The following is a 24600-nucleotide window of genomic DNA, read 5'->3' on the forward strand; positions in this document are numbered from 1 at the left end:
AAAGTAACATCCGTAGGGCTGATAGAGGCTATTGCCTGAATTTTTTAATTTATATCAACAATCCAGCCTTCAAAGAGATCTGTGATTCTCGTCTGCTGGCTTTATATGCAATAAAGTTACTTGGACGTTAACTTGGAGGTTAACACTCTGAATGCTTTAATTTGTTTAAGATCACACAGTAGTTAGGGCAACGAACGTTACTTCAAATGCCAAACTTTTGATAAATTGGGTGGTTATTTTTAAATAAATCTGTTGCAACTTTTTTATTAAAAATTATGTGAAAGTATCTCAAAATTACAGATATTTACTATCGATTCGAAGGTTAGTATAAGATTGATTGGAAATACTTTTCATAGGTGAAGTCCAAAATAAACCAGACTGAGCTAAAATAGAAGCGACGGGAGTTTTGTTCAGATAACTTCGAGTTTATTTATTCAAAATAGTCCATCCTGGCCTTGATACATTGTTTTGCGTGATCTAACAGCTTTTCGAAAGAGTGTTTCAGGTCATTGACCGGAATGTCCTTCAGGATGTCTTTTTGACAAGACTTTTGGATGGCCTCTAAGGACGCCAAACATTTTCCCTTCATGGCCAAATGCAATTTTTCAGATAGGTAGAAGTCACAGGGAGCCATATCAGGCGAATACGGAGAGCGATTGATGGTTAAAATGCGATTTCTAGTCAAAAAATCAGTCACAAGAGTGGATCGATGAGATGGGGCATTACGACGATTGCGATGCAACAAACGCTTCAAACGCTAAGATAAAAAATTGAATTGACGGTTTGGTCCGTTGGCACGAACTCCTTGTGGCCAGTTCCCTTGGAAAAATAAATGAGCATCGACTTAATTTTTGACTTCTCCAAACGCGATTTTTTGGGTGGTGGCTCGTCTGGGGCCTTCCATTCGGCACTTTGACGCTTAGTTTTAGGTTCATGTTGGAAATACCGCGTTTCACCACCAGTTACAATGTTGTAAAGGAAGTTCTCGTCTTTTTTCGTATCTTTAACGAGGTCTTTCGAATGCTGAATTCTGAGCAATTTTTGGTCCTCAGTGCGGACCTTTCGGAAACCCAAATGAGCAGTTAAAATGCGATAAATCGACGTTTTGGAAATACTCAATTCCGTTTCCGTGAATTTCAACGATGATTTTGGTTCATTTTTGATACATTTACGAACCAATTCGATGGAGATTTCGGTGATTACTGATTTTGCGGGCCGCCCATTTATTTCATTGTCATTTATGTCCTCACAACTATCTCTGAAACGTGTAAACCACTCATGACCTCAGGCACGAGATAGAAAATCAACGCCATAAACTTTTTGCATCAATTCAAATGTTTCGGTAAACATTTTACCGATTTTGAAACAAAATTGGATATTAGCTCTTTTTTCGAAACTCATTTTTGTATCGATGACACAAACATACTGACAGTTGAGACGCAATAACTTCGACTCCACTGAACCGAATGTCACGAAGGCGAGTACAAATATTTATTTTAAATTTTCATTAAACTTTTATGAATTCTTTTATGCAAACCTTCACTTTATTCGCAAAATAATTGGATGTTTGGAAATGAAGTGAACGTTGGCATACACGTTTTTACCACCAATCGATCAATCACTTACCAACTACATTATCACCAATCAAGTCACAATGTTTCATCGCCTAAATATGCCACGATCCGCAAATTTCAACAGCTTAAAAAGTGAATAACCTAAATTCCGTTTTCAAACTTTCATTAACCACAAAAGTACGTCGAAGCATTTTATGCCGGTTAGGTGGAAATTACAACAAAATATTAACTTAATGAATTTATTTTCCCTTTTTTCGCAAAAAAAATATCATTCATCACAAGCTTCATCGCACCAGTCAATTTGAGAAATCTCACTTAGCGAATTGTTGCTTTGGAGGTGTTAGCGGCAAGTACGCGCAATCCTCGAAATAATCACTGGATCTTAAAGCAGCAAAAGCCAATTGTCCAAGAAGTATATTGAATGATTCCGTTGGAGCGAAGAGAATTTGCTAAGCTGACATCGGCACTCAAGCTGTCTTGCCACTTACCCACAATTACAATTAATGCCCAATCATTTTGCCTTCGAAATTATTCATAAACAAAATCAATCAAAGTTTAAGTGTGACTCAGGAGGGCAATTTATTGTTATGGTTATTATATTGTAATATTCTTGAAATTTCACAATTGTTTGCAACTTTCTTTTTATTCCCATTTCATATCTATCTGGGTACTCACTGGCATTTCCTGATTTTTTGCCCTAATTTAAACTACTTTCGCATAATTCCCTGCTGAAGTGCTACACACTCGTACGTATACATACATACACACATACTTAAGTACGTGTGTACAATAAAAGTATTTCGGTAGCTTTTTCTTATTTGTTTTCTGATTGTAGTGAACCACCACTCCTTTAACCTCATTTCTTTTATTGACATTTTATTTGCAAGTTCTTGGCCTTCGGCAATATTGAGTGAGTAAACACTTTGTTTGTGTGAAATAAGTTCACTTGGAAAAAATTGGTCAAGTGGGATTAGTTTTTTTGGATGAAATCTTTCTACTTAGGGCCTAAATATAGCAATTTACGTGACTGGAGGTATTTTTTTCTTTTTCACACCTCAGTAGTGATTGAAATTACCCTCCTCATAAGCAGCTGCCGATAGACTTGCACACGCGCTTAGCTAACGAAAATAAGCTAGTAGGCATAAACTGATACAAAAACGAAACCAAGCATTGCAAGATACATAAATATTATACATCGAATTGAGTGTGTAGATATGATGCTGTTCCTTTTTTTGAGATTAAAAGAAAGATCACCAAGGTCTTGGAAAACTGGGTCAGCCTGGATCGGCCAATATATAGACAGACATGAAACGATGAATGGGAGACTCTTATTACTTTCCCAAACTCCTAACCACCGAATGGCGTTATCGGAGTCCAACCATTACCCATTGCAGGCGAAGAGCTTCAGCTGTCTCGCGAGACTCGGGTAACTTTGGCTCAATTACGTTCTGGATATTATATCAGGTTAAACTCCTACTTATCCAGAATCGAGCCCGACGCACTCAATACTATAAATGTCCACCATGTGAAGGTACTCCGCACAGCACTTAATACCCATTCAAATACCTCTTAAACCACCTCACCTAACACCGCCTTCCCTCTGGACCCTACCTGTTGGATCTGCACGTTTGCTGGGCCTACCGTTAGATGAGTTAGCCGATGACGATCGATGACTAAACCGCACTGGGCAGGCCTAGTGAACAGCTACAAAGCTACAACAACAATAAAACTGGGTTAATAGGGCGCACTACTGCCAAGCCAGCCGACGCAGTCACATGCATGAAATCGTGTTCCATAAATAATGCAAATGTGTGCTCTTTCGAATAAACTAATAATATATCGAAAAAATTGTTTTTGAATTACAAAAAAACTATATGAGTCAGCCTTTAAGTGGGTGTAAGGAGGCTTTTGAAATCTGGGTAAGCCGCTTTGTTGGCCGAAGTCCGTTCTGCCACTCTCTTCTGCAGCTATCAAAGCCACGGTTAGCAAACGGCGAGCTTGGCAGGCTGAAAGATGCTGCAGATAGACAAAACTGATGTTACCTGTCATGTTCGACCGACTTTCGCAGTTCCTTCTCTCACTAACCAGAGAGGACTGTAGGAGGCTGGTTGGACTGATGACGAGCCACTTTACATGGGCGAAGCACATGGAAAAGGTGGGCATCTTAGGCAATGCACTCTGCCCAGCATGTGGAAACGAAGATGAGACGGCGGACCACTTTCTGTGCGTCTGTCCCGTCTTTGCTCGAACCAGGCCTGCGGTCTTTGGCTCTTATGTGTTAAGAAGCAACCACCTTGGATCCTTGGCACAACAAAATCTACTCAGATTTCTTTGGAGGTCGAGTAGATTTAAAGAAAAATTCTTCAGGATAGAAGCGGCCTCGTCCTATTGAGTATCTGGTCACCTTACCCGTGAGGCTCACCAAATCTTCCTTACTCACTTATGGATCACTTATGGATGTTCTCCACGTTTTTCGAGTTATATATAAATAAATATAAGTTTAACCCCACCAGAAATATAGTCTCCAAGCGGTACCCGCAGAAGTGCAGATAATCCACCTGCTACGGCAGCATGCACGTCGGATTTGGAGAAGCAGAATTTGAGTTTATATGCAAATAGTTCTACAACCCCAAGAGGCCCTATATTCAAATGTTCAATTCGCGACAAAGGGAATTGATGATGATTAAGATGATATGGACCAACCTTTATGTGTGCTTGCTTATTAGCTGGCTATTTTGGAATGTGAATCAATAATAAGATTTATCGTAATATATCGACTTTGTATTTAAATTTATAAGATATTTCAAACCATTTCTGCTTACTTTAGGCTAGAAGCATACTGGAGTGAAAGAGGAAAGCAGCGATTACAAACGTGCATATTTTCAGTCTTTTATAGAGCTTTACTTAGTTTTTTTAGATTTTTGGAATTATTTATGAAAAATATCTACATTTTTAAGGAAAAGCTTCATCAAAATCGTTTTGCTTAGTTTTAGATGGAATAAAAAGTGTTAAACTGAAAGAAATAAATCCTTGCTTTTATTTAATATAGCCTCATTGGATTTGTTCGCGGCTTTTTGGAATTTTTTACATGGAGTATCTGAATGTATGCAGTTTTGGCAAATGCTAGAACACATCTCCTGGTTTTGTATGAAAGTAAAGTACTTTTATTCCGAATTTTTTTTCAATTGTAGAATTGCAAATTCTTCCATACAATGAATGTTGGATTTTTTTTATGTGAAAGAAAATGTGTAACACCATCAGCAAAAAAAAATTATCAAAAACCCATGCGAATTTCGAGCCACTTAAAACTCCCGCAATAAAAATTTAATGGGTTATGAAACTCTGTATCCAAAATTTTTCTAGAAATTGTGACTAAAAAGCTTAAAATTTCCATAAATATTTTTTGAGTTTTTTCTAATTTTGTACAGTGTAACGTTTTGAGTTATTTATATGGTTTTTGTGTACTTTTAATATACAGAAAATATTTTGTAAATCTCACAAAACCTATTTAGCAGTTTTTAAAAAAAATGGCAAAAATTTGGCAGTCAATCGATGGATACGACGTAAATGGTATGTTTCTGACACTTTCCATTTGAAAACTTGAGTATTTTCATTGCACATATGCAAATATATTTGAAAAATCGAACCGACTTCCAGTTAAACGATAATATCAAATTATAATTTTTTATAAAAAAAGAAAACATAAATAAATGACAAAGTCGTTAAAATGTCGCTGTTCTATTATTGTGTCCACGTCTGTATAACTATATTTTATTAGCCAAATGACTTACGCCTGAAGGTATGCAGCGACTTTTATAGTTTTGAATAGGAACATGTCACGTACACTGCAGTGTTTTTAAAACTGTGCATGGCCGACTTTTTACTTCAGCCTAAAATTATGAACAATAGTTGAAACTCAATTGTAACCGTTAAATACTCATATGTGAATGCGATAAGGCCGGCGGGCCAATTAGATGTCCTAAATTCAGTAGTTTTCGCGAAGCGTTGTAGGATGAGAAAAAAAACAATTAGCCAAATGAAGTTTTGGGGATAGTTTAATATATATTTGAACTAAAAAAAAAAATTTGTACAATCTCCAACAATATATTGTAAGCCGAGTTATCAATAGATTCCCAGAGCGCCTGTATCCAACTTCTGTACAAGATACAACTTGCAATTTTCATCTGAAAAAAAAAAAAAAAGATTATTAATTTTGATGTATATTAATTATCTTTGATGTGAACTAAGAAAATTGGGAGAAACACGTAAAATTCGAATTTTTGGGGAAGGTAGAAAAAAAAAGTGGTTTTTCAAGGAAAAAAAAAACTCTTCAATTGGGTAAAAAAGTCGCTTAAAAAAAGTTTTTGGATGTTTTTTTAGTTCACATAGAAGATAATTACATCAAAATTAATAATCTTTTTTTTTTGTTTTCAGATGAAAATTGCAAGTTGTATCTTGTACAGAAGTTGGATACAGGCGCTCTGGGAATCTATTGATAACTCGGCTTACAATATATTGTTGGAGATTGTACAAATTTTTTTTTTTAGTTCAAATATATATTAAACTATCCCCAAAACTTCATTTGGCAAATTGTTTTTTTTCTCATCCTACAACGCTTCGCGAAAACTACTGAATTTAGGACATCGAATTGGCCCGCCGGCCATAATTCAACGCGACTAAGCCCATGGATGGTAGAATACAAGGTTGTGTCTTCCGAATTCGCTATGTCGTCGTGTTCCATGAATAAACAGACGTAAGGAAGGGGAATTACTTGTTTGTAAAGAGAAAGAGTAGGCGGCAGCAATTTAAATAAGCAAACACAAGAAATGATACACACACACACTTTCCTGTCACGGCGTCTTCCGCATAAAAACGCAAGAAAACTGCATTTGGGGGCTTTATATTAATTTGTGCTTTCACAATTTCTAATGCGGCAGTTCGTTTTCATTGGTTTGTTTAGTTTGAATCACACACATCACAATATTACCAAGCCATTCATTGAATTTTTACAAACATGTAATTTCTCCTACCTTCGTTTATTTTGTCCATTTGTTTTTTATTAACTATAAAGTAAATAAAGTAACTATTTTGGGAAGACGCCACCTAGAGTATTCAATTATATATATATATAATTGGCGCGTACACCCTTTTTGGATTTTTGGCCGAGCTCCTCCTCCTATTTGTGGTGTGCGTCTTGATGTTGTTCCACAAATGGAGGGACCTACAGTTTCAAACAGACTCCGAACGGCAACTATTTTTATGAGGAGTTTTTTCATGGCAGAAATGCACTCATAGGTTTGTGATTGCCTGCCGAGGGGCGACCGCTATTAGAAAAATGTTTTTCTTAATTTTGGTCTTTCACCGAGATTCGAACCAACCTTCTCTCTGTGAATTCCAAATGGTAGTCACGCACCAACTCATTTGGCTACGGCGGCCGCCAGTATTCAATTAGTCTCTAATAAGTCAACTAAACAATTAACCAAGCCAATTTAATGAATGTGCCTTGCTTTAATTGGAATTAGTTTAGATTCTTCTTCTTCTTGATTGGCGCTTTAACAAAGCAACGGAAGTTGGAAACGCCAAGCGAAGCCAAGCCCTTCACCACCTGATATTTCCAATTCAGAGCTGGCTTTCCTCTTCTTCTGCCTCCACCAGCTGGTATCGCATCGAATACTTTCAGAGCCGGAGCGTTTATATCCATTCAACGCTCATACAGCTCATCGTTCCATCGCCTGCGATATTCGCCGTTGCCAACGTGTAAAGGTCCAAAAATCTTACGCAGAATCTTTCTCTCAAACACTTCAGGGGACACACGTTAGGACGGGCATGATGAGAGCCTTGTAGAGTGTTAGTTTTGTTCGTCGAGAGAGAACTTTACTACTCAATTACCTACTTAGTCCAAAGTAGCACTTGTTGGCAAGAGAGGTACTTTGTTTTGTCCTCGTTCACTACTAGACCCATTCGCTTTAATTTAGATTGATTTATTTAAATATCTTCGCATTATATTACAAAAACATCTATTGATAAGAGAGAAAATTTACTACCCCATCTACAAATACTTACCTTAAAAAATGTCCCGTCATAAGTTGAACGTTAAATAGTCAGTACGAATTTTGGTTCATTGACTTAGATAACTAAGTTATTTCTAACATATCGCCAATTTACTTCAATAGTCATAACTCGAAAAACCAAAATGTCGGGAAAAAGCTCAAAGCTTTCAATTTACTATGTTAGCATAGATAAAAGTAAAAACATATTTTCATACATTGAGCTACTGAGAATAGAATATGTATCGCCATAAATTTTTTACCCATCATAAAAAAAAGAGCTTGTGACCATCTCTGCATACTATACTTAACAAAAAAACATTATTATTATTATTTATTACTAAAATATAAAATATTGCACTAAAAATTTTTACACACTGGCTGCATTGGCCTTCGATGTTAAAAAAAATCCATTTTTTTATCATGACACTATTAAAGTAAGCGTTATGACTACGAGTATCTCAACTGTACACCCATTTGGGTATCACCTTTCCCAGATAATGCCGATTAATCTCATTAGTAACGTACTGAACGCTGGCTTTCAATGGTAACTGATTTTTCAGCGTAGACCAGAGCGACAATACCATAAATTGACGTACCCATTTCTTGCGACTGATATGGTTTTTTACCTTTTGAAACAATTCAGTTACTGCTGGTCCCGCCACTCGTCTACACCTAAAATAAATCATTTCTATACCATTTACAATAAAATGTTTCTGTTTTTATTACTTTTTATTTAAATTAAATATTAAACAATTTACAACTCTCAATTAAATCGAAGGCTTAAATATACTAAAAATACAAAGGTACGATAGTGCATGTCATATAATACTAATTAAATAAATACATGCTTCGATCTTGGAAATGAGCGCCTTAAATGAAGTACTATTTTTTATAATTTTGTTAAACCTTATTAACCTAAAAATTTAATTTATATTTTGTGTGCGAATTTGTTAATTCAAAGTGAAATCTGAGCTTCTAAACCTATCGAAATTGAATTTTTACTCTATCAAAAATTTATCAATAGGAATATTCGCAAAGAATTGATTGATGTGAGTAATAAAAATGGGTGCCCATTGCTCGCGTGTGGCCGGTATGCCCACGCGTGTGATTTCCGGTAGATTCTCGTTGACCAAATTCAAAATCATGGCATCTGAAATGTAAACAAATATTAATTAGAAAAATAAGTTTTCAAAGCATTGGACCTTCCGTTAGACGCAACTATCTGCACTTCGTTAAATAATCAAAGCGCTAAGACTTAAAGGATTTAAATTTAATAAATTTTGTATGAAAATAAAGTTCATTCTCCTGCAAAAACCATATCAAATCAACTTACAAACTTTTTGCAAATTACAAACAAAAAACTCCAAAAAATGTTTCATCCAAATTCCATACTCTTTAATCAAATAAAAATTTTTAGAAAAATTTCAGTCATGCAGTTTTAAGCCCACTGAACTTTGTTGCACGTTTCAAGTTATTGAAAAATCGAGTTATCAACTTTTTCATTTTTTTTCTTGCAGGCGGTGTTTTCTTGCATAGAAACAAATTCTGAAAAGTCAGTACATAGAGAAAATGCACAAGACCACCAGCAAAATTAAAAATGGAAAAACTAGCACTTTATTATACCAAGGCACATCTTCAAGGTAGCAGTAGTCATTTTCCAGGTATCCATGACCATCCAAAACAAAGTTGTGAGAGTAATTTCGGCAACCACGTCACCGGGGACTCAGCAGCAAAATTCTGCCCGCTCATTTCACACATTCATCCAATCCGTTGTTTTCCAGGCGAAAACGAAGACTGTGTTGACTTTTTTTCATATATCACCGAGATTATGTTTTTTCGGTGATGGCATTTTTCATTTAAGGTGAGGGCATTAGGCCAACAACAACGTTTTGTACATTAGAATGTCGTGGCAAAAGCAAATATAAAAGAAGGAACGAACTACGCTGAACAGCCGACATGCAGTTAGAGTTAAAAGCACACAACGAAAGTGAGAATGCACCTACTTTTCACCATTTCATTTTGTGTTGATCATCTAACCACGTGGGACTTGCCCCAGTGCTGCCCTGAAAGTCGTTTCGCACTGACTTCCCATCGACTTTTACGTTATTTTCATCGCTGCTCAAAGTGCAAATAGGTTAAAGGAGTTCGACCTCTGGAGGCCTTCTCTCTCAAGGAACAAGGTAGAATTTTTGGGCATACGGTCTGTATTTCTCCGAACTTCGAAGAGATCTTTCTAATCCGCATACCATAATTCGAGGGTATGCTAGGGCGATCTTTCCACGTAGGTAGAATTGGAACGAGGAAAAACCTGTACCGAAGCTTGCACCTCTGTCTTCACTTACGACTCTAAGATGGAATCGGAAGTCGGAGCAGGAGTTTTCTCTAAATCAGCCAATTTATACATTTCCTTAAAATCGCCGAATATTGCTGGTTTTTTTCAGACAGACGTCTTTGCGATCCCGCAGATATACAAAATGCTTAGAGAGCGTGGTAACGTGGGAGCAAAGGAAATATATACATTTCCTCCAATAGTCAAACCGCAATGAAGGCTCTAACGACGCCATGGTGCAGATCCAAATTAGTCAACTCCTGTAAGAAGGAAATCAAATTTCGTGGGTGTGCAGGCAGCATTTCTCTGATCTGGGTTCCAGGACATAGGAACATAGAGGGAAATGAAATTGCTGATGAGCTTACCAGAAAAGGGACTGACTTGTAGCCTCACAGCTACTCCTAGTGTTAAACACACTACCTCCCACTCTCCCCACGGAACTGCCAAAAAGGTATTACCTCACGGGGCTGTTAGCTATTATTGACGCCTACAAAGCTCCGCGCACCTCAAATCATTATAGATATGTTTCACATACGCGCTGATCCCCTTTCAGTGATCAGCTAATTGCAGCATCAAATCTACATTATTTTCTATGTTTAAGATTTTAAAGATTTCGGAAGCATATCGTGGGCCTCTCCGTACAGATTGGGCAGTTTGCGGAAGTGCCATGGCCAAACCTATGAAGTTATTTTCTGCATTTTTGTGGCGCGCTTAATGCTACTATCTTGTTGATGTGCCTTGGTTGATGCAAGCTACGATTTGTTTGCTGTAGTGATGTATCAATCCTAATCCCTCATTCGCATTTTAATATTTTCTGAAGCTTTTTTCATATATTTCGAATTTAATAGTGCTTTATATTGCGTATAAAGGGTAATCAATTTAGAGGTAATGGATTTTCAATTGAAACAAAACACGAAAATCCAAATTGATTGGCATTTAATTTTTTAAAGAAAATCCCTTTCTAATATTGACCAGCGTAATTCATAATTCGATCATCTGCAAACACCAATTTTGAAGCACATCGCTGGAGGACTTAGGTCGGTATCTCGTAAATAACTTTAGTAATGTTGGCTTCCAATGCCTCAATCGAAGCTGGTTAAGCATTTAGACTTTACATACCCATATCTTGGTGGCCGAACACTGGTCCGAGACGAGAGCTAAATTGCTGACCGAAACGACGGTTCAGTAAATCCATTGTTTCTCGCGCTATATGGCAAGTACCGCCGTCTTGTTGAAACCAGATTTTTTAGAGATCACGGGCTTCAATTTCCGACATCAAAAAGTCGTTTATCATGGCTTGATAGCGTTCGCTATTCACTGTTATATTGGCGCTAACCTCGTCTATGAATAAATATGGGCGGATAGTCCATTCACCCATAGACCAATCCAAACGGTTATTTTTAATGGATGTAATGGCTGTTCTTGAATATTTTTGGGTCGCTCTTCTACCCAAATATGACAATTTCGCTTATTGAGGTAGTCATTCAACCAAAAATGAGCCTCATCGTTGAATAAAAGTCGGGTCTCAAAATGCGGATCTTCGGCGGGTTTTTCAAAAGCCCAACGACTAAAATTATGAAGCTTTGGAAGATCGTCCGGCTTCAAATCTTGGACTTCCTGTATTTTATACGCTTTCAAACCCAGATGTTTGCGTAAAATTACCTAAGTAGTGCCATAAAGAAGGCCAAGCTGCTGTGATCGGCGCCGAACCGATTCTTCCAAGTCTTCCGCAAAACTCTCATTGACAGCCGCAATATTCTCTTTACTTCGGGTTGTACGTAATCTAATCGGTCGAGTATCATCCAATAATGTAAAATTATTCTCAATTTTTCCGATGGTTTGCCGAATAGCGCGTTCAATAGGACGGTTATATACACCTTAAGTTGGCCCGAGCGCGCGATGAACACACAGATCGTCAATTTTCGCAACATAATCTACGAGTTTTAAAAGTTGTTAAGGCATAAGTTTTTCCATGATTAAATGACAATGAATAGTGAAAAAAATTGTGTATTTAATTTGCCAGTAGTCACGCGTGATCTGTCAAAAAATCCCTATTGGAAAAAGTACCTCCTATCTGATCACTCTTTAAAATAATTTTTGTTCTTTTCGAGCATAACTTTATCCTCATTTATTTACATCAATTCGATAGACATTGCGCCTGACATAAGGTTAAATATGTGTAAGTTCGCCCACCACTCCCATTTACTCACTCAAATTTCGATCGCTGAAAATGCCATTCGCAATGATGCGCGCATCACCCACCGCCACGTTGGCATTCAAGCGTTGCAGCTTCAAGCGGCGACCCGCCTCAGTAGTCTCCATGACACCATCAGTTAAAATGGTAGCGCGTATATTATCTAAATGATTAACGAAAAAATAAATATTTAAATATACACGAAACAAAAAATTAAACCACAAATGATAGCAAGCTTAACAAACCGATAGTTATGTTGAAGGGTCCTTTTGGCACCAAACGCAAACCACCGAATTTTACATCGGCCTTAAATTGTCCATTTGCTTTGATTTTTGGTATTTGAATGCTCAACTTAACAATGAATGAATTTTCAGTAAAATTTGATAAAAATGTGTTCACTTTGAATTCGCTAATGCCGTTAATATACATATTCTTGATAAGCAGGCCACCTTGCACACCTTCGTTGTCATAACGGAAAATGCCGCGTCTATAGGAATACGGATCTATTGAGGGCATGCCATACTGCGGTAAGCCGGCCTAGAGAGAAACAAGAAAAATACAAAATTACATACATACATACACACATAAATAAATGGAGACTGAAAGCAGTTGTATGGCTGATAACTGTAGTATACCCACCTTCAACTGAGGCACGATTTGGGCAAATAGATTACGAATGCATTCGTTTTTAGCGGCATCTTTCAGGTTACACGGTTCAATTGCGAAGTAGGCGTTGGCTGTGTTGACTTCGGAGGGAACTGCAAAAACAAAAGAAAAAAGGGCTTGCTATTATCACAAAGTAAACGGGAAAAGTAGTGCATTGACAATGAACTAAAAGACATACAAATTTTTCTAAATAAGTACTAATATTTAGATAACTCTTTCTCACATTCCTTTATGCTTTTCTTCTTCATTCTCACACCAAACAAGTGCAATTGCAACCTTTACCTATGGAAATTAACTACATACATATGTGCCAGACAACTTTTTTTTTTTTTTTTTTTGTCGCAACAGACTTGCAAGTACAGCACTCAGACACAATTAAGTCCATTGTACTATACTCGGGTTCTCTTTTTAATTTTCTTTAAATCTACTCGACCTCCGAAGAAATGTGAGTAGATCTTGTGGTGCCAAGGAGCCAAGGTGGCCGCTTCTTAGCACATCAGTGCGAAAGACCTCAAGCTTGATTCGAGCAACGGCTGGGCAGACGCACAGAAAGTGGTCCGCCGTCTCATCCTCCTCTCCACAGACTTTTACCATAGAAAGTGGCCCGTCATCAGTCCAACCTGCCGCCTACAGTCCCCTCTGCTTAGTGTCAGGAGGTACTGCGACAGTCGGTCGGACATTACAGGTAACATTAGTTTTGTCCATCTGCAGCCTCTCTCAGCGTAATTACTCAAGAGTATGCATGAAATGAAAGTCTACTTCCAGTCAAGTAAAGGAAAAATACATTGATAAAATAGTAAGAGCGAAGTAAATTGCTTTAAGGGGTTATATACCTTGTGAGCCCGAAAAAATGGACGATTGTCATAATTTTTTTAAATATGTTTTAGAACTTTTATTCAAATGAGGCTTTTATCATACTGAAGGGTAACTCTCGAAGAATACATTTTGGTGTTTTTATTTTAAAGAATTTAATTATTTATTGTTGATATCGCCCTTCCCACGAAACGCCGTTTTTTAGAAGAGGCTTGCAGTGATCACGGTGATCATGAGCAGCTCAACTGAAATCAAAAAAATTAAATGATTATAGTAGAAAAATGGTTTTTGTGAATCCGAACGGTTTATTTACCCAAAAAAAAATTTTCTCGAGATGAAAACCGCTTTACACCAAAAAAAAGATTTTTGAGGGGTTGAAAAATTAAAAACAACATTAATTCCAGCGAACTATGCAAATATTTATAAAAAGTGAACCGTTCAGATTCACGAAGTTGTAACTTCGAATAATTAAAAAAAAAGTTGATGCAAATCGGTAAAATAGTTTTTGATAAATAATGATCACCGCACCGGTAATTTACAAAAAAAACGACTTCGAGATAATCGCGTCTAAATTTTTGCGTGCACTTCTCGTTCCAAGAAAGGTCGCGCGAGTTATGTTTCCAATTATGAGGAAACCTTGGGTTGTGGCTATTCAGCTTTGAAGTTCCTTTCCTTTATTAATTAAAACCAATTTTTTTTCACTTGATGTTTTCATAAGTTTATTAATTTTATATTTGAAAAGGAGTTTCAGCGACTACTACTAGTCGCCCTCACTGTTCGGCCACAACTGCCTTTACTTAAATTTTTAGGTCTTAAATATAGCCTCAGAACATACATATTTAGATCGTAAATATGTGTGTTCGTGATGCTACTCAGCACCATCCAAATAATCTACTTTTGTTTAGATTTGCAGCATAGTTGCAATTGTTTTACTGTGTTCTCTTATTTCACTCAAGTATGTTTTGCATAGGGTATAGGTATAACCCCTTAATTTGTGTCAACTAGACTACGTATCCTTTCGAATGTGACTTCAAGCTACAGAAGACGCATGGTGAAAAGATTTTAAAGGGCTAGCCAATATGAGACACGATGGTGAGAATCTATCTTCTACATTCTATCATTCTTGAATATGAGTCCGTTAGCCGGCGTTAAGCGACTTCGGCAGAATCAGCTAATGGACTGACGTAGCCGAAGCTCCCCTCATAATTTTGTTTTTCACCATAATTATTGGCCAAGTGGAAGTGTTGGATTGCTTAATTTTCTCCGCTCCTATTCGCATACACATCTTAAAAAGTTTTGACTATTTACACATTTTTTTTTTTTTTTTTATAAAAGTGTACTTCATTCTATAAATATAAAATTTGTACAAAGTTTATAAAAATTTGCTAAATTTTCATCAAAACATAAAACCTTCTAATCAGAATTTTCGAAAAATAAGTGGGATAATCCTGGCTTTGATCTTTTTGATATTTTTGATCTTTTTCCTCTTTTTCCTCTGAAGGTGTTGCTTTTTTTCCGATGTAAAGAATACCCAACATTCTTATACATATTTTTATACGGAGAAACTGCGAAACATCGTCAGTGAGAACACTTATCAAAAATGAACGACTATTTTGAGCGATTTCAAAATTTCATACACATTTTTTTCTTGAATTCTAGTTAAAAATTTTAAGGTGGTTTTGTCCTTCTACTACGTGGAAAATTGTACGCAAGCATCTCGGTTTGCGTGTCTATGAAATGCAGCTGGTGTAAGATTTAAAGCCAAATGTCCGTCGTTTACGACGAATTTTTGTTGGTTGGCCTCATTTATAGTAGATTTATTATTCATATTAAAGGAGTCAAAAATTGTCTAGTCAGGTCGACTAGACTGTGCATCTTGTAGCCACGGAAGACATATGCTGGATATCATATTCAAAAAATGAATGTCATCTAATTATCAGATTATAATAAATAAAAAATTTTATTTTTACAATATTTTGTTTTGTATTACTTAGGCGGCCGCCGTAGCCGAATGCGTTGGTGCGTGACTACCATTCGGTATTCAGAGAAAACATAGATTCGAGTCTCCGTGAAACACCAAAATGAAGAAAAAGCTTTTTCTAATAACGGTCGCCCCTCGGCAGGCAATGGCAAGCCTCCGAGTGTATTTCTGCAATGATAAAGCTCCTCATAAAAATATCCGCCGTTCGGAGTCGGCTTGAAACTGTAGGTCCCTCCATTTGTGGAATAACATCAACACGCACACCACAAATAGGAGGAGGAGCTCGGCCAAACACCCAAAAAGGGTGTACGCGCCAATTATATATGCATTCTGTCAAAAAAATATCGGGAATTGTTCATTTAAAAAGCGTGCGTACACATATGTCTAATTTTATTGCTGGAATGTTGGTACAACTGTCCTTTATAGTGTTTGAGCGTCAATTACCTCGTTTTTGGCATTTAATTGTATCAGTTAACCGCAGGTGCGCTCTGCGATTTTCAATATGGATAAAAATAGCGAACAAAGAACAGAATGTATGTATATATTGTATATATTTTAATTTTAAATTCTCAAACTCTTAAAAAATACCCGATAAATTTGGGAGCTCATTTACAAAATACACGGGAGCTGTAGACGCAGACTCAACACTTCAGTGATGACTAAATGCCTGCAGAAAAAGTCGAGTAAGGTACTAGCGGAATTCCTAATTAAGCTGAAAAGGTGTGAGCTATGACTGCTGATTTGATTTATCACAGAACAGAACTCATGGCCCCTCCATGTAGTACCACCGATAACCCAATACATACAGAATCGTTTCCTGTCGAGAAAACGATGTAAAATCGATCCTTTTTTCCACTTTTGTCTGGCTTTCGCTACCCAAATCAATCTGAGTTGTGATAAGAATTTACTTCAACCTCTTCCAAATCACATTCATCCATAATCAATTGAAAAGCAACTAAACGCGAAGTTTATCCAATCCTTGAAACTCTTTCATACCATTAGTAAAAAGTAGATGCCGTATCTCTTCTTCAAACATATTTCAAGCCGTTTTATTGAATAAAGCGAAGACTTTTTATCCTCAATCTCAAGTTAGAAGCTCGTCTAAAATTTGTTGCTTTTAACCTATTATATTGTTCCGAAAACTATTATGCAGTCTCATAAATTATACGCAGAAAAATAAAAATAAATATAACTTAGGTGTATTAGTGCTCAGAAAATTGTGCAAAGGCCTTAACCTTACGGATTATTTAAAGTGTCATCCAAATAGTTGAAATCGGCAGCACAAACTATGACAAATGACATGTCCACGAACCTGCCTTTGATTTAAACCAAATGTAATGTAAATAAATGTAGAGAATTCTAACAAAAATAGTCACAAATATAAAATCTGTTGACTCATTGAATTCATTGCGAAGCAAAGGCGATTAGTTAATTAACTTTCGAGTTTTATTGAGTCGAGTTCGCCTTGGGAAATCATGGTCTGCTGCACCACAAACGCTCAACGAAGTTTTCTTACAAACAGTGGAGTACACAATTATTCACACAAAAATCAATTTTATTTTAAATTAAATTGAAGTTATTCAAATATTTTATTTTGAGAAAAAAAAGTATTACATAACTTTCAATAAAATATTAATATGTACCAGGCATTTATTTCTGCTTGATGACTTTATTTAATCTGTTTTTAATTTTTCAAGGAGTGCAAACATTTTTTATTCATGCCTTTATACGATGTTTGCGATCCTTATTGAAGTACTTCATGTATTGGGCTTTACTGTAGTGTTAATTTTAGCGACAAACCTCCACGGCGAATTTCACAAATCTTCTGTGGGCTGATTTTGTTTAATGGAAACGAAGCAAGTAATGATGATCGGCGGCCGCCGTAGCCGAATGGGTTGGTGCGTGACTACCATTCGGAATTCACTGGGAGAACGTCGGTTCGAATCTCGGTGAAAACACCAAAATTAAGAAAAACATTTTTCTAATAGCGGTCGCCCCTCGGCAGGCAATGGCAAACCTCCGAGTGTATTTCTGCCATGAAAAATCTCCTCATAAAAATATCTGCCGTTCGGAGTCGGCTTGAAGCTGTAGGTCCCTCCATTTGTGGAACAACATCAACACGCACACCACAAATAGGAGGAGGAGCTCGGCCAAACACCCAGAAAGGGTGTACGCGCCAATTATATATATATATAATGATGATCTGCATATATACATACTTTTCCACACATCCGGTGCTCTGCCATTGAGGTAACGCGTTTTGTTCACAATACTGTTAATTAAAGCATGATTGGCTTATATCTGCCGCTGACTAAATTCACATGCCATGACTCTCCAATCATCACTGGCCCTGCCTATTGTATTTTCTTGTTCTAGGTCAAGAGTTTGAGGAATTTATTATAATTTCGGCCCTTTTGAGGCCTAATTTATTTTACATTTCATTTTATTTTGAATATTTTTTGACACATTTTAATATTATTTTCCGATATGTGATGAAACAATAACCGTTTTTCTACCATAGTATTAGCAAGAAATTTACCAATTGAAAAGTTATATAGGTATTGAAATATTTGGGGGAAGCATTTAACATGTGGATGTGGGAATACTTTTCTTGGCCGCTGTAAAGTGTATTAACAAATATCAATAATTGAAATAATTGAAAGAAGTAATTTCAACATTCGAAAAATATGTATATGCAAGTACAAGCATACTTGCATACATATATGCATATTTTTGTGCTTAAGAAACGAGTGTTGGTTTTTAGTACTCTTAACTGACCAACAAACTAAGCGACCAACCGCTAAAATTGTTGCAAATGTTGTAATAGTTTTACAATTTAACGATGGTGGTAAACTTACAGATATATACAAGTACAACAACATTTTTGGTATGGTTATTGTAACTGAAATTTATGTGAATTGCAGCAAAGTGTACCTTAGTAAGCGAAGCGTACTTCATATCAAAATCCAGTGTGCGCGAAAAACAACAGAGCAACTCTTTTTAAATACAATGCGTTTGGGTGGAGTTATTGTTGGAGTTAGTTTTGGTTTCAAATGAAAACAATGGACTCGTCGGAGGCGTTAATTAACTCATTGAACCTTTGAAAGTTTTGTATTGAAGTGAATATGTATCGGGTGTTTTTTCATAACTTAAAATGATAATACAAAATAGAAATATTGTTGGAATGAATTTATTTTAATTAAAATCTGGTAAAAAATGCATGGCATTTTTTTTTAAATGATATCCGGGATATGCCTGCCGCGTATAGGAGTTGCGTAGTCCATTCGATCATCCTATTTTTTTTTTTTTTTTGCAAAAAATTTGGCTTTATAAATACAATAAATTGATTGTTAAGCGCGTTGTATGGCAAGCTGCGCCATCTTGATGGAAACCCGTTGTCATCGATGCTTAGTTTATCAATTTTTGGAAGCAAAACTTCAGTGAGTATGGCTCGGTAGCGCTTGGAGACGGCCAAACACCTAATAGAAGTTTACGCTCCAATTATTTAATTTTTTTTTTTTAAATTTTGATTGTTGGTTTTAATTCCTTTATTTATTTATTTTTATTCATTTAATTTACTTTTTAATTTTAATATATTTTTTGCTTTTAGTTTATTTTGTTTTATTTTTTTTTATTTGTTTTTAATTTATTTATTTTTTATTTTATTTTTTTTTATTTATTTTTTAGTTTTATTTTTTTAATTTTTTATTTATCAATTTTTTATATTAGTTATTTATAAATTTATTCTATTATTTATTTTTAATTAATTTTATTTAATATTATCTGTTTTACTTTAGTTTATTTAAATTTAATTTTTTGTATACATTTAATATTTTTTAAATTGAATTTTGTTTGTTTCACAATTTAATTTATTAAATTTTAATTTCTTTTAGTTTTTACGCCATTCATTTATTTTTACTTAATTTTTATTTTAACCAAAAATTTTTTTTAATAGGACTATGAATAAGTTCGTTACGGTTTTACAACAGATGGCGTAACTTGATTATTATTCCATCGATCCACATTTCCAAACATTCATTGGAGAGCTACTGTCGTAAGGCACAAACGTCAGTATAAGTTTTTTATTTGAAGCGTAAACAACAATATTTTTACCACACTTGAAAATGTCGAATTTCGTGCCAAATAATGTGTTTTTGCGGGGAATTCTTCTTCATTATTTTAATATGAAGAAAAAAGCAGCCGAAAGTCATCGTGTCTTGGTGGAAGTTTATGGTGAGCATGCTCTATCTGAGCGAACGTGCCAGAAGTGGTTTGCACGCTTTAAAAGTGGTGATTTTGGCTTGGAAGACGAAGAACGCGAGGGTGCGCCGCCAAAGTTCATGGATACCGAATTGGAGGAATTGCTCGATCAAGATCCGGCTCAAACGCAAGAAGAGGTTGCAAAAACTTTGGGAGTTGATCAATCAACCATTTCCAAACGTTTAAAAGCCATGGGAATGATCCGAAAGGTAGGCCATTGGGTGCCGTATGAATTGAAGCCAAGAGACGTTGAACGCCGTTTTATGGCATGCGAACAACTGCTTCAACGGCACAAAAGAAAGGGTTTTTTGCATCGAATTGTGACTGGCGATGAAAAGTGGGTCCATTACGACAATCCAAAACGTCGGGCAACGTATGGATACCCTGGCCATGCTTCAACATCGACGTCGGCGCAGAATATTCATGGCCTGAAGGTTATGCTGTGTATCTGGTGGGACCAGCTGGGTGTTGTGTATTATGAGCTACTGAAACCGAATGAAACGATTACGGGGGATGTCTACCGACGACAATTGATGCGTTTGAGCCGAGCACTGCCCGCAATACGCCGATAGACACGACAAAGTTATTTTGCAACATGACAATGCTCGGCCACATGTTGCACAAGTGGTCAAAACATACTTAGAAACGCTCAAATGGGATGTCCTACCCCACCCGCCGTATAGTCCAGACCTTGCGCCATCCGATTACTATCTCTTCCGATCGATGCAACATGGCCTGGCTGACCAGCACTTCCGTAATTACGATGAAGTCAAAAAATGGATCGATTCGTGGATTGCGGCAAAACCGACCGAATTTTTCACAAAGGGAATCCGTGAATTGCCAGAAAGATGGGAAAAAGTAGTAGTAAGCGATGGACAATATTTTGAATATTAAATTTGTAACCATTTTACGTCAATAAAGTTTCAAATTTCGAAAAAAAACCGCACGAACTTATTCATAGTCCTATTATAATTTTATTCAATTAATTTTAATTCATTTTATTTGATTTGTTTCTTAATTAATCTAATTATTTTACAACATATTTTATTTATTTATTTTTTTAATTTTTTGTATTTATTTATTAGGATTGCTGTAATGAATCCAAATGACGATTATTCGGCACAAAATCACAAAACCAAAAGTCAAAATCCCTAATGTCAAAATCCCTAATCTGCAAATGTGTCAAAGCAGTTTGTTTAGTCTAAGCTTGGTTTATGACGTTTAGGTTATGTTAGAATCGACTAGCACACACTGCTTGCACCAGCTATAGACAAACAGCGGGAACTGAGTTGCGCATTTAACTTCATTTTATAGTCTTTTTTATATTTAAATTAACGCACTATTTTTATTTAATTTTAATTTGTGTTTTTTAAGTTTTTATTTCTTTAGTTTTTGAGTTATTTATTTATTCTTACTTTATTTTACAATACTATATTTTTTTACTGGCTTATTACCAAAAAACTACCGGTTGGCACTAAAAATTCACACGTGATTCTCCATTATGCTATGTGGTCTTATTTCTCGTAAAAAGGTCAATCAACTGCAAATTTTTTGCTTTCGCCCATGAAATATTTTATAGATTTGTGCATACATACAAATCAGGTACTAGCAACCAAAAACGTGTGTTTGTACATATTTCTGATTCATGTAGCTGTGAAGGTAGACATGAAAAACTCAAAACATGTCAAACTTTTATGTCGCTCCAGTTTTACCTATTACGAGCACACGAAATTTCATTTTCATTTGTAACTGAACTTGACCCAAAAAGATCGCTTGAAATAGTCATCTAAAAAGCGAAACATGGTCATATAGAAAGGTCAACGAAGATAAATTCAATTGCACATACGTGTGTGTGTATAAGTAAGTGCTCGTACATACTTGGAAGCTGATATGTTTCAAAATCTCTCCCATCCGCACATAGCAAATGAAATCAAATTTGGGCAAGATTTGACTCATACGACCACTTTTGCATATTGACATTTTTGACATACAACTTTGACATCAATTTGACAATAGGTGAGAAGTGCCAGTTAAATTCCGTTGAGTTGAATTAAATGACCATGAAAGTTTGTGTGAAATAAAAATAGGAATGTTAGGAAAGAAAATTTAGAAACACATTTTTTTTCATTCTCACTCACATTTTATGCAATGTATCATCATAAATAGCTACTACTGAAGCTGTAAAGTTATATGCATACATGCAACACAGAACCTCTGATTTTACTTCTCAAGTCTGAACTTCATTGTGGGTAAATCGTTGCACATTTAATATTGAAAATATTGTCGATAGCTGGTCATTCGCTCTCAAATACTTGGCTTATAATCAGTGTCATTCCATCGCAGAAATAAGTCATCGACTGACGTTTGAAAAATGTTGTTGCTATAATATATTGCCAACTTTGAGCCGCCTTTTTTTTCGAGTGTGCTAAGCTTCAATGCTATAGAAAAATTCCGAATGCAGTAACAATGAAAGATCTTGAGGCGATTTTTGTTCAAATTAGTTGTGATATAAAGCCAGAAGCTTTCACCAGGACTGTTGAAATTTGCAGTGGTTATATGCGCTACTACAAAACCAGCCGAGGCAATCATAGGAATGAAATAAGAAAAAGTAAAATTCCTAATTTTTTATTATGAAAATCGCAAACTTTTCCATTTTGCAATTAAAATCATTTTTATCTTCTTTCTAATCTTTTTATGAATTCATCGTTGATTAGAGGCTACTTAACTTTTATCTTCAGCTAATCTGAAATTTTGCAAAAATAATAAAAATACCCCCACATTCGATCTCACACTTTCCGTAATCAATCACACAAAAGACTTAAGCAAGCAACTCAACGCCTGTTAAAACCAATTCAGCGGGAACAAAATGCTACATACGAGACATTTTATACACACAATACCACTTTCAGCTCTTTTCACGCACTTTTCTTCACTCCTTGGCCAATTATACAATTACCCACTTATTATGCAACATTAAATCCCACCGCAAGTGGCACAGGTTCATAAAAAAATGCGCGTATGTTGCCAACTGCATTAGATTTCTCTCCATTGCGAATGCAGAAATATCGCTAAACAGTTCGTAACGGTATCAGTTTAAACTGAATAAACGAAATGTAAGCACGAGCTCTATATTTTGCAGGAAATTCCCATTAACTCTTAAATAGGTTAGTGTGCGTTAAGGCATCACATAAGCAACCAACGAATTGATAGTTTTTGTTGTCAGTATTCGTGGATAAATAAAAATTCATTGGTGAGATGAAAAGTATTGAAAACAAAGAGTGCAAGTGTTAATACAACTGCCGTATTACGATAGTGTGTACACAAGCAAGCAATACACATACTTATATACCTATGTGTTTATGCACTGGCTGGAGAAGAAAAATGTTCAGGGAGTGAAATGGGTTAGTCTTCAAAAATACATATTTTAAATTTTTAGAATTTTTAAAATCAAAGAATAATATTTGTAAAAACCGACCGAAATTCAACTCAGGTCATGCTCGGGCCCAAAAAATGAGATTGGCTTCCATTCGGTGGCCACCGAAAATTAGTGCTGCACTTATTTTCTTTATCTCTTGCAAAACTTGTTGAATATCTTAACAGTTACGAATTTCAGTGGATACAAGAATTTTTCTATAATTTTACCCTTCTCCAAGTGTTCTAATAAAACTAAACTACTACTGCAGTTAGCAGTAAATATAATAGCATAACTATAAACCAATTTATAAAATAAGGAAATAACATTCATCCCTTTCATCAAGTATGCGCTTTACATATTGAGATATTTGCAGAATTTCCAGGCTCAGCATGTCTCTCAGATGACAGTGATTGTGGATAGTTAAGACCCTTGATGGAAAGAATAATGAGATGGAGCCTATCGTGGTACCGTTACTTTGCTCTCAGCAAATTTGTCAATGAATGGCGTCATATTAGCACCAGTGTGGCCAGATTACCATTTTCGTAATTTGATTTAGCTTTGTTTTATTTAGTCTCGGAGTTTTAGTTCTTTCTTCATGACATTTCCCAGCCTATTGTAATTAAAATGTAATATTTATAATTAACATTTTTTAAAATTAGTTCAATAATTGACTCAGTAAAGCTAAACATTACTTTTTTTTAACATCCTGTCGCATTGCCCGCGCTTGCGGTTGTTGTTGTTCTTCTCCTTTCAGCAGTTAAATCTCTCTCTCGCTATTGCAGTGTTGCCTGGCTTTGGATATAAAAACGCACTAAAATGCCCATTTAAAGAAAATAAAATACCACATTTTTACTGAATTACTTTAAGAACTTTGGACGCTTGACAAATTGTCTTTAAAAGGTGTGTTTTTTTACATAAATGTATGGTTATGTAGAATTTAAATTTTCGATATTTTTGTTAAGAGAACCTCTTTTGTTAAGATAACGACTTTCTTGCTATATTTCAGGTTATGCAACAAAATAAAGTACACTTTTTGTAAAAATGTCATTATCAGTTTTTAGTATTTTCTGGTATTTTTTTGCTTTAAATTTTTACTATTTTACGTCCCACTAAGCACAGAGAACCGAAAGAAACGATTACACCTCTATGGTTTTAATTTGCATTCAGTAAATTCAAACGCCTTTTAAAATGTCTAAAAAGTGTTCAATGTTAAGAAGAGTTGAGAAAAGAAGATTAAATATTCTAACATCACCTTAAAAGGAGTAAAAAATTAAATTTGCACTTTCTAAATATCAAATTTTACAAGATCAGTATATTT

At 35.7% G+C, this 24600-nt stretch overlaps 1 protein-coding gene across 1 annotated transcript in view; it reads right to left on the reverse strand.

Moving 5' to 3' along the window:
- Window positions 1-8356: 8356 nt before the first annotated feature.
- LOC128864243 (uncharacterized) overlaps window positions 8357-24600 on the reverse strand; it is a 34519-nt gene continuing 18275 nt past the window's right edge. Inside the window, exons 2-5 of the mRNA XM_054103808.1 lie at window positions 12787-12905; window positions 12393-12684; window positions 12164-12310; window positions 8357-8774 (exon numbers count right to left, since the gene is read on the reverse strand). Of these exons, the coding sequence (XP_053959783.1) occupies window positions 8623-8774; window positions 12164-12310; window positions 12393-12684; window positions 12787-12905 (710 nt within the window). The 3' untranslated portion in view covers window positions 8357-8622. The remainder of the gene's footprint in view (window positions 8775-12163; window positions 12311-12392; window positions 12685-12786; window positions 12906-24600) is intronic.

This window comes from Anastrepha ludens, chromosome 5, assembly GCF_028408465.1.
Source record: "Anastrepha ludens isolate Willacy chromosome 5, idAnaLude1.1, whole genome shotgun sequence".
Lineage (NCBI taxonomy): Eukaryota > Metazoa > Arthropoda > Insecta > Diptera > Tephritidae > Anastrepha > Anastrepha ludens.